Source organism: Necator americanus, chromosome III (assembly GCF_031761385.1).
Source record: "Necator americanus strain Aroian chromosome III, whole genome shotgun sequence".
Taxonomy (NCBI): Eukaryota; Metazoa; Nematoda; class Chromadorea; order Rhabditida; family Ancylostomatidae; genus Necator; species Necator americanus.
The window spans coordinates 9,889,884-9,901,129 of record NC_087373.1 but is presented as its reverse complement, the minus strand read 5'-3'; the positions used below and the strand labels follow the sequence as shown (position 1 = coordinate 9,901,129).

At 38.4% G+C, this 11,246-nt stretch overlaps 1 protein-coding gene across 2 annotated transcripts; it reads right to left on the bottom strand.

Annotated features, from left to right (window-relative positions):
• Positions 1 to 1,883: 1,883 nt before the first annotated feature.
• RB195_009127 (uncharacterized protein) lies at positions 1,884 to 10,745 on the bottom strand (the record flags this gene model as incomplete). 2 transcript variants are annotated; one of them, XM_064195976.1, is made up of 25 exons in its annotated part: positions 1,884 to 1,965; positions 2,042 to 2,136; positions 4,486 to 4,647; positions 4,823 to 4,940; positions 5,075 to 5,202; positions 5,266 to 5,397; positions 5,458 to 5,577; positions 5,727 to 5,831; positions 5,925 to 6,015; positions 6,195 to 6,337; positions 6,433 to 6,555; positions 6,839 to 6,904; positions 6,997 to 7,065; positions 7,142 to 7,217; positions 7,310 to 7,407; positions 7,475 to 7,606; positions 7,676 to 7,759; positions 8,199 to 8,342; positions 8,400 to 8,539; positions 8,649 to 8,740; positions 9,537 to 9,703; positions 10,105 to 10,272; positions 10,401 to 10,547; positions 10,624 to 10,632; positions 10,713 to 10,745. In XM_064195976.1, 25 exons carry the CDS (start codon positions 10,743 to 10,745, stop codon positions 1,884 to 1,886), a joined length of 2,724 nt encoding a protein of 907 aa, XP_064047121.1. The 2 variants fall into 2 exon arrangements, with proteins under 2 accessions (XP_064047121.1, XP_013301968.2); XM_013446514.2 differs by lacking the exons at positions 10,624 to 10,632; positions 10,713 to 10,745 and having other exon boundaries at positions 10,401 to 10,544.
• Positions 10,746 to 11,246: the final 501 nt, after the last annotated feature.

Below are 11,246 nucleotides of genomic sequence, written 5' to 3'. Positions count from 1 at the left end.
GCCTCTAAAGAAACATTGGCACGGAACGTTTGAGGATTCTATTTTGTCGAGAATTAAAAATTTGCAATTGTCCACTATAGCGACATATGAGATAAATTAGATGAATGAATCCAACGAAGAAGCTCGACGTCATCGAATAAGAATGTTTTCCAGGTGGTCTGAAGTACACCAGAACTAACCACCGTAGAGCTCATTTATACATGACTCACCATGATCTCGGGATCATGAAATCCCTTAAAGCTCCTCCCGATCTGGGTGGTCGGATTTGGTGGGTATGTTCGGATGGGGACTGTGGGGGGGTGATTCGTCTTTCATTGCCGTACGGCCCGGGTGGCTTTCGTTTGGGCACTGTTTTAGGCGTTCGACTGGGCGCGCCGCCTGTGCGGCGCCGTTCGGGCCGTTTTCGACATGAATGGACGGATCCTTTTAATCTACGATCTCGTATACCTCCCCTATCCCGAGTGCCTTTAAAAATCTTTACAATTTCTTGAAATGTGGTCACGGGAAAGATAAATGGAAATAAACGAACAAAAACAATGCTAATACATCTAATATGCTGTCAATAGTAATGTATAAGAATGCTCTATGCTTTGAAGAATCTCTCTCAAGCTCTCAAATTCAAATTCCACATTCAATTAGTAATGGTCACTTCTAAATGGAAAGAAAAAAAAATACCGGATCGTCAAAATCGAAATACAACCGCTGGTTCCCAGTGCTTCACACATTCGATTCTTGACAATTTGATCAAAATTTCTGTCTTTATTTATGGTCCTGTCCCAAGAGACTAGAAACAGAAATGAAATCCTTAACATTTTTCGAGAAAGAAAAATCAGTGGGGAAAAATCACAGCAAATTTCCGTAGTGAATTATAGTTTATTTAGTCACGAGTAATAAATTAATAAAATCGGCAATGTTTCCAGTACTAAAACGACCACAAAACGAAGCAAGATACTTTATAAGAAATGACATGAGACTTACAATCAGAAATTGATAGCGTGCTCATGTAACACTCTGTCCAAAGATCTCACGAAGAATAAGGGACTCGTAGGCTTCCGTAAATTTAGTGCAATCAATCAAGTTCCCTATAAATGGTACAACCTAAGTTCGAATAAACCTATACTACAAGTTTCTCTTTTCAAATGGATCGAACTAAAAAACTCTCTTAAAACATCGCCATGAAGATTTAACAATAGATTAGCAATAACGAATGAACGAACGATGGAAATGTTGTGCTAAAAGATCAAACGTATGAGTTTGGTGTTAATCAGAGTATAAAACACAAGATTTACCCACTCTGGTCACTCACAGCTACTGTGCACTTCCTGAGGGAATTTTTAATAACAGTTCAATGAAAAATGGATTCTGGGCATAGTGTAATTCCACAGCAGCCAGTTAACCAAATAAAATTCTTAGCGTAAAATTTTTCTGCAGCGAATATGACTGGACAAAATTAGAACGAAACGAACAAAAAACCTGTACCATGAAATATCAACACCATGGAGTCACAAATGAAAAAAAAGATACCTATGACCGTAACAGAAAGAGAAAGGTGTGAATATTTGTGAAAGGATAGCACATTCAATCTCAGTCAATGGAAACAATGTTTCAGATCCCATTTTAGGGACGAACGAGCGAGCGCTTGCACAGATCAGTTGAGAACAACGTACGACCGAGTAAGGAAGAAGGCAGAGACATACCGTACACGATGAGGTAGAGCAGCTAGCTAAAATAATTATGATATTAGTATAAATAGGTGGAGATGTAAATAAACGGTAATCAGCTAGATCACTCGCAAGCAACACTGCCTACATAGAAAGTCACAATTTGAACATGAAAAAAACAACTCACAAGTACTTTTCATCCGATCCCTATTCAACCGACGCTTATCCTATGTATACTCTATGGAAATCATTTGCACCAAAGCCGGCGTTGCATTTTGGACACTTCCGCTGCCTCGTATCGTACCTGAAGACATCGAATCGGTGTATTCTTACAACAATTACAAAAAAGGAGAACGAGAAACAAACAGATACGATATTACCTCGTCTTCAAACACTTCATGCAGAATACGTGGAAGCACTTCGTAAGGATTGCGTCCTTTCTGTTAACTTTACAAGATGGGCACGTAAGCACGTCCTAAAAATTCAAAGAAATAAAGTACCCAGTAAATGACAGGACGATAAAGGTAAATAGATTCGAGGGCAAATCCATTTGCAGTGAAACCGTCTTTGAATTGCCCAGTTTGAATCCCACCTAACACTTATTCCATGTTTGAAAAGGACTATTACGTAACACAAGCCGTGGCACACCACGTTACATTTGCGTTATCTACTGAAATTCTGTAGATAATTGCCCTCCTGTGTTTTTCTTCTTCCAAATTATTTAGGTAGATTTCAGGATCCTACATACATGCACAACAGCTTATATTCAAATTTTCCAACTTCATCACTTAGGGTCTACTGAATACTAGAGTTTTTCTTCATTATTTTGTAGTTCACAACTAACATCATCAACTTCGTTCTACGTTTTTTCACATAGTATTAGCTCCTTCACTGAAATTTATGTATCTTCAATGACCCCGACCTCGAAGAATTTGCCTCTAGAACGTGGAGTTATTAAAAAAAACGAATGAAAAGTCAAGCGAATTGTTAAATAAAAAAATGAAATTTGAGAAAATTCTGGACAGAACACTACCTCTTGATTACTGGCCACGTTATATCACACTTTAACACGGTAAAAACAGCGCGACTAACACTTAGCCCAAACTTTGAAAGGTTTTTTTTTTTTTCAAACAAACCGACCACATGTAACTACTAATCCGCTATATTAGAATACTATGATATGGTAACAGATATTTTAGTCTTTAGTTTGTAACAGATATTTTAGTCTGACTTTTAGGAACACAGTTGAATTTCTTTTAGTTCCCAATCATTTCGCAAAATAAAAAAGGATAAAGTCATTGGCGTATCAATCCACTTGGGATGCGCTGATTTACTGCAATTCGTAGCCGTTGAGGTTTCCGAACCCGTGTCGGCCTCCACAATGACTTGCGGGGTCCAGTTGATGTAGCAAGTCAGTGTTTTTAACCTCCCAGACAAGTTTGTTACCAATTTATCGACGGCGGAGGGATGAAAGGGTTGTTTTGCACTAGGGTGATTTCGAACCATCGACCGTGCAGCTATAACGGACCTCTAACCGACAGCGCCACACTCGCCCCTTTAGCAAAACAAACTGTAAAACAATACCATTTGAGGTTACCATTCCACTCATACTTTAATCATGATTTAGTGGTTGATGGGCACAATGTAACAAAAGCTTCTATTTCAGGAAGTGATTACGGAAATATGAGTCCTAACTTTTCTGATTAAAAGAAACTGAAAGATCGCTTACCACAAGGATTAAGCAAAGTTTGAGACCACAATTACCTTGTCTCAAGAGATAATAAGCATTTTTCCGAAGAATTCCAAGAAATCAGTTAATTTTCTCCGACGGAGATAGCGAACAACAGTGATTTGTTTTTTTTTAAGAAAAACAAAAAAAAAAAAAAAACCAAAACAAAAAAAATCTCCCCAGTTTAAAAAGAGTTGTGGGGGAAAAAACCCAAACAAAAAAAAATAAAAAAAAAAAAAAAAAAAAAAAACAAAACAGTATTTGTACAAATATGACCTTAGTGAGCAATAAATTAAGAAACCGTTAGCTCGCGACGGATGAATAACACCGCACTTGTCTTTTTTCGGATGGAATCATAGACGCGATAGTAGGAGCCGGTGCTCCGACCCCCTTCACTTTCTGACGGTTGGCAAAAAAAAACCCTCTTCACTTTTGGATCGTTTGCGAAGGGACTCCTTTCAATTTTGGACGGGTGGCGGAGGAATCCTCATGACTTGAGCTGCACCCCATGAGCCAGACCACCACCTAAGGAGGGGCCGGATCCCCCTTATCGCACCTATGGATGGGATAAGAGAAAAAGGTATTTTTCCAACTTCTACTACTCTAAATACGCTGCACTTCTGAATATAGCCAGTTCTTTCTGGATAGAGGAGAGAACAAAAAATCCACAAGTGCAGGCAATTGCAGATGCTTTGGAGTTCTGAGTGAATGTTGGTCAGTTAATGGAGAGGTCTTTAGAGACAAAATGTCGAACGATTGAAACCAACCAAACCTGCGCTACCGCTAAGCCAAGGCTAATTATTTAGTGTGTAGCCAGAATGCCGAGATGTGTTATGGACTTACGTGAGTTCAAATGTATAATCATAAAATCATAAATGTTCTGGTCTTTCCCATATAGAAACACGAGGAAAGCAGGTGTATATATGTTAATAATTGTACTAACTATAAGTAAGGAGAAGACTTAAACTACATAAGAATCATTCTTTGAGCATGTAAAAGGTTAAATCAAAGAGAAAAAACGACGGTCTCAAAAACTATGACTTCAATGGTGAAGGAAGAAAGAAAAGAACTTCAAAACAAGAAAAAAAAACATACTTTCAATTCCCGTATTTCTTCCATTAACACGGCGTCAGTGCTTCCAAGTTTCTCGCTTTTCTTCGCACGCTCCAAACGTTTTCGAAGCGTTGAGTTTTCTTCTTCTAACCGACGTTTCCTCTGATCAACTACTTCAAGTTGAAGAGTCTTCGAAGCAACTACCTGAGCAAAGTTATTTGTCATTGAGAGCTTGACCCAATGATGAAGTAAGAAGATATTAGCTCGTAGAAACAAAACTAAATATAAAAAACCAAAAAGTGAAATTCTTGACACATAACGTACGAGTAATCCCAATATCTCAAAAGAGTGAAACAATGGGTATTGGCTTTCAACCTACGTCTTGAACATCCCTAAGCTGTGCAGCAATTTTCTCGCAACGAGTTCCCAAATCAGCCGTGTTCAATGACTGTTCTGTTACTTGCTTCCGAAGGGCTTCAATCATACGATTTTGTCGCCTACAACAATATCAAACCGTGGTAAAGACGAAAACTCAGACATTAGCAAAGAGCAAAGCCAAAAATGAACAAAAAAAGTCTTAATACGTTAACAACACTAGTTTGGCGTAATAAGCGAAAAATATCATGCGTACACATTCTCCTTTGTCTTTACTCCAATCGTCTCAAGCGCTAGCCTTAGTGCCTCATTTTGTGACTCTTTTTCGCATTGCAATGCCGCTATTTGCCTTGTCAGATTATTAACTTGCGACTCCAAATGCGCCTAAAACACTGTTTTTTGAGAAAAAAGTGGAGGAACAAAATAGATAAGAAACCAAATTAGTACCATTTCCTCTTTTATTTTGACCTGCAGTTGTGTAGCTATGATGCGATCGTTCATCATCTTGATATGACCTTCGTCGTTCTCTTTTTGCAAAGAAATGAGTTTGGCATTTTGTTCTTGTAGTTCTTCAAGAGCCTAAAACATCTTTCTATAAAAACGTATAGGGAACGGCTTTGAAGAAAGAAGAATACTCACCGAACCAGTGTTGTCGAGATCAAGCATAAGCGATGCTTCTGTATCTTTCAACATAGCCACTTCACGTTTCAATCGTTCAATTTCACTGTCTTTTTGTGAGAACAATCTGTTCGCATCCATCTGCAAAAAGTGAAGTTGGAACAAGAGAACATTTCAAATACAGTATTCCCTAGTAGCGATAATCAGTCGATCTAAGAAAAAAATTGGACGGATCACTCTAAAAAGTTCTCTTTTCCTCCAAATAATTACAAGTTGGGAGGAGAACAAACCTCAAAGTATCGCATTCTCTCTTTCCTTTCAATATTTCCTAACCGCTTGATCTGATGTATTAACCGCTCATTTTCTTTCTTTAACCGTCGTTCTCGTACCAACAGCTGAGAAAGAATCGAAATCGAATATTAAAAAAAACACTATCCGAAGGACGTTTACAACATAGAAATGCTCTTAGAAAACATTTGAATTATTACCTCAGCTTTGTCTCTCACATCTGCTCCAACATCTGCATAGACTTCCAGTTTGAGCTTCAGCTCCAATATTTTTGCTTGCAAGGAGCTGACACTAAGAGAGAAATCTATGTATTCTAAAAAACAAATGAAGCTTATATCTAACTACTCTTGGCTTATTAAGGCAGAAAATACAGATCTAACGGAGAAAATTTCCAATGGAGCGAACTTCTACATCACATCACATTAACTGGGCAACGATTATTGATAAATACAGAAAACTATGAAGTTCACCTTTCTCCGTTCGCGTCGTCGCTGATATCGAGGTCATCCCGTGACTGATCCGGACTTGCTAGCTCATTTGAGTCTTCGTCGTCTAGCTCTATTACAAGGCATCGCTCAAGTCGACGTCGTTCACTGTCCAGTTCAGTTTGAATCTGAACGTAATGCAGAGGTAGAAACCAAAAGATAAAAATAAGCAAAACGAGCAAGTTATTTGTATGGCGCTAAAGTAATCTTTTAATTTGAGTACCTTGTAGTTGGTATTAACGCCTTCTTTCCACTTCTTCCGATACTTTGCCACATCAGAATTCAACTGATAGTTTTGCGTTTTCAAGGTACCGAACAATACTTTGATATCCTGCTGTTTCGCATCCTAAAAGAAAGTTGTTGGATACAGGTACTGACTGAGTACAATGATGGACAAAAAGCGTAACCTCTAGAAATATCCCAAAACTTGGATGAAAAGAAAAAAAAGAACTATCAGGAGATCAACCGAGTAAATGTGGACTAGAGGCGATGACTAAATTCGTACGACTAATAAAAGCAAGGCTACAACTTGTTTCTATAAAAACTCCCATCTTTTATTGTTGTCAAACTTAGAATTCACTGTGGCAGCTCCATTATATAGATCAGAATACATTAATTCTTGAACTTACCTGCTTACTGTGAGCTGCTAATGATTGCTCGAATTCCATTCGCAGCATGTCAGATTCAGTTCGCATCTGAATACAGATTGATATAAACTGAAGATGGGCCAAAAACTCAGTGGTTTTTTGACACAAAAAAAATAATGAAACATTCGAACTAGACCAACTTGATTCAGGTCCCTGGTGATTTGTTCGCAAAGAGAACGCATCTTTCGCATTGATTGATGTTCATCGGCCTAGATCACATCAATGAGTAGAATCTAATGGTCGTAGAGCCGGAGAGGAAGCATTGACAACGAAACAAGCAAGTACCTTCATTTCTTCAACCTTCTGAAGCATCTCTTGCCTTAGTAGATCTCGTTCTTCAGTCACTGCCTCAAAATCACTTCTGAAAAGGTAAAGGATTGCATGCATGGAATGGCATGGTTTAGGACACCATAAAGGAATAAAAAAAGAAGAATGGCAAAGTTCCCTACGAACCTTAATCTCCGACATTCATCAATGACAACTGAATAAAATGCAACCAGGTTTTGATACTCGGTACTCTGCATTATTTGTGCAGATGAACTGTACGCAGACTGAAACCATAGGAAATAAAATCAAGAGTTGTAAGTAAATATAACTGAAAAGAACACAATAAACCACCTTTAGATCGCATTCCATTCGTACTGTGTCTTCAACAAACTTTTGTATTCGTTCATTCAGCTCATGTATCTCTTGAAGCCTCTTGTTAGCAAGTTCAGAATTCAGCTCGCTCTCAGCTCGTAGCTCGTCGAGCTAAAAAGGCTTCATTTATACTCCAGCCTTTTCTCATTATTAATGAGGTAATGATTAAATAGATAGTACCTGTGAGTCACTCAGTCCACCTCCATTAGAAACACCATTGAGCATCTTAGCAGTAGAACGCAGTTCACAGTGTACCGTGTTGTCCTGGAAGATAAAGCAAACTTTCAACGGAGATGGAATGCATTTGTACATTAAAAATCTAAGACATTGTTACATTATTAATAATATTATTAAAATGGTTTCAAAGCTGGACATGAATTAAAAACATCTTTTGATTACCGCTGGCTTCGCAAAGTTGACAAAAACAGCTCACGAAGTAAAATGATTGAAAAGTAGGTGGGCTCAGAAGTACGCGATTAAAGGATACACGCTAGGTGGAATTTTTCCTGAGAAAGCTGTTCACGACAGAGGTTTTTTTCCTGCAATCACTGCCTTAACTACTACATTACTTCTCTTCGTGAAACTAATCGATATACAAGCTGATTAAGTTTTTCCCAGTTTATCTTCTAAAGTTTGATGCAGTGAGAACAGGTTTGCTCGTTAAAATTAAGCGAAGTACATTCGATAATTGAGAACAGCTTACCTTCGCTAATGTGTACAATTTGTAGTCAAGCTTATTCACTTGGCGTTGAGCTTTGTCAAGATCGAATTTGGCTTCTTCTAACTCCCTCGCTAACTCTTCATTACGGGTAGTTAACATCGTTATTTGGTCTTCACATTCTTTCAACTAAATTAAACCCAATATCATCATTATATAAGAAGGGTCTCTCGAAAAGGAGGTCACCTTGAGACTAGACCGCGAATATTTCTGTTGAGCTCGGTTCGTTTCACGTTGTAAACGGCTGTTTTCTTCCGTTAATCGCTCATTTTCAGCAAGGACGGCCTGGAAGGCTTCATCCCTACTCTCCGTAGCCAAGGGTGATGCTGGAAAACGGATTCGTTAACAAGAATGTTACCTTTTGAATCTAACAAATAAAGACCCAAATGAAACGAATCGACGAAATTCACATTTAGTAGAGCCAGTAGAACTAACCTTCAAACATTGTTAACAACTTCTTGCTGAAAGATCGGTGGTGATCAGATTTCTTGGATAATTGCAGCATGATTTTGTCCAGTAACCGAACACTGAAAAGTCAAAAATGAAGAGATTTTACTGACGAGAGTTCTAATATCCGTATTTTCTCGGGCTATACGAATCTCTTTTATTGAAACTCAAACACAACTTTACTTGAATCCAGAAATAATCAGAGCAGCTGTCAGCGCACTTCTTTATCACCTATGAATCTCCCAAAACAAAAAAAAAAACAACAATTATCATCCTTTGACAGATCATTGGTAGAAGTAATGTAAGGGTCAAATTTCATTATTCAAGCAACTGCATCTGCACTTTTTTGGCGGCTATCCCAATTATGTTCAATATTTCAACTAGTATAAACTCCTGTTATGAAAAGATGTGAAAAGAAAGTACGATAAAGATAGGATCGTCTACCGGCTGCAAACATCGTGATCAGCAGCAAACGTAATCTCTGCGCAGAAGACAAATAATGAATTCCACTGAAATTCAAAAAGTGCAAAAATTCCACTAGAAAGGAGAATTCTCCGATACGGACTAATCTGCAGCATCAAATCAAAAAAGAAAATGAATTAAATGAATTCGAAATATGATATTAGACATTCTTCTCCTCTTCTTCGACATATTTCACTTAAAAAAATCCAAACAATCTTTAATTCGAGTAAAAATTGTCTACTTTGCGTTCTTCCTTCTTCGAGATACGGGAAACAAGAAATAAACATAGGTAAGTGCAAGTGACAATATCAGGAACCATTTCAGATTCCCGTTACTAACTCTCAACGACCTTTTAAACGGATAATGTGCTTAGTTCTGAAACTATTTTAGGTTCAGCACAGTTTTTAAAATTACCTCTGCTGCACACGCTTATCGTACACATGCTCCCCCTGGACACCTTCCATTTGAACGATTTCGTCCAGAAAGTCTCCTGTGGGAGCTCCATCATCTCCTTCTAACAATTCTTCGACTTCTTCAGACGAAGCACCCCTCAATGCGATTAATCGTAGTTGTTCGTCGAGCTGGAAGACGTAAGTTGCTCAAGGGATACTCCTTATCATCGGATAATATGTAATCTATCTATATCTGTATGTATGTAAAGGTATCTATCCATAAACAATCCAAATCAAGCACAAATAATAAGAAAAAGAAAATGAAGATTATGAATATCCTGCCAACTATGTTTAAACATAGTGCATCTTAGGACAGTTCCAGTAGCATCAAACTCATGTAGTCAGCGCCTACAACGCACACGTGACTACTTCACGTGAAATTCGTCACAAAAAGCTGATTATCGCTTTTCAGTTGAAGAAAAGGCGTCAGCTCTGCTATGCACATAAATTTAGCACTTTGCACTGCAGGAATTCTCTACTGTCTCCATTTTCAAAGTGGTTCTCCCTAAAAGTAGTCACGAAACACCTACATTATTCCAATGCCTGTTGATTGTACAACTGGTATTCTCGTCAGTCATTTGTCGTTGACGTAGCCTTTCTATTTCCCGCTCCTTCGTCTTCAGCTGTTTATTCTTATGCCGCAAAGCTTCCGAAAGCTTGTACGCTTGCACTTTCGCTTTCTTGTCATCGATATCATTCTAAGTAAGAGAAAAATCAGTAGTATATTCTCTTGACTACGGAGATACAGAACTATAACACTAGGTCCATTTTTGGAAACAACATGACACTTCTGTACCATAGAAAACGCAGCGGAACTCAAACTCACAACTCCAGTAACGGAAAGGAGGCGAACTGTCTCGAAAGCAACAAGCCGTCGCTTCTTCGCCGCGATTTCTTGATCGTCAACGGTCGACTGTGAGTCGTCCTGATCCGATCCATCGCTGTTATCAGATAGGGATCGTTTCGACATCACCTGAATTTCAATATTCACTAATTAGGAGTAAAAGCTTTGATCTACGCAACGTGAATGATCATCGCTATAAACAAACCTCATCTAACTATACGGAAGCCAACAAAATGTGTTTGCGCTGGATTTTTCAACAATTTTTCTCGTGGTTGTATTCAGACAATCACCAACAGTTCCTCCTAGGAAATTTCGTAAATGTATCATCTCACAATAAGATAAGTAAACTCCAGTTTGGAAAAGGAAGCTATAGAAAGAAGAAAAAGATCAGTCGAAGAGAAATCACACGAATAGAACGCTTTTTCAGAACAATAAAAACATGACATCCCTAAAAGATTGCGCAAAGCAGTATTTTGGAAGATTTACGAATAAGGAGGGTTCACGTCGCTTCATAGTCCTTTAGTAGTGTTGAGAAAAGAGAATAGCGCCAAAAACTGTAGAGCAAGTTCAACTATGGCTATGATTCGCCACAACTAGCAATATCTCATGAATCAGTAGGGGAATCAGGGACATACATCATCAAAGTGACTAATAAAACCTACCAGGTCACAAGTACAATCATTCGAACAATATTCTACATCTAGAACTTAAAAGAACCACCTCAACAGCACGTTGGAGAAGAACAGCACGAGAGGAGAAGCGCCCGCATGAACCGAAAAAATCTGACACGTGCCGCTGGACGCGTCGCTCCCGACGGCACTCGTTCCA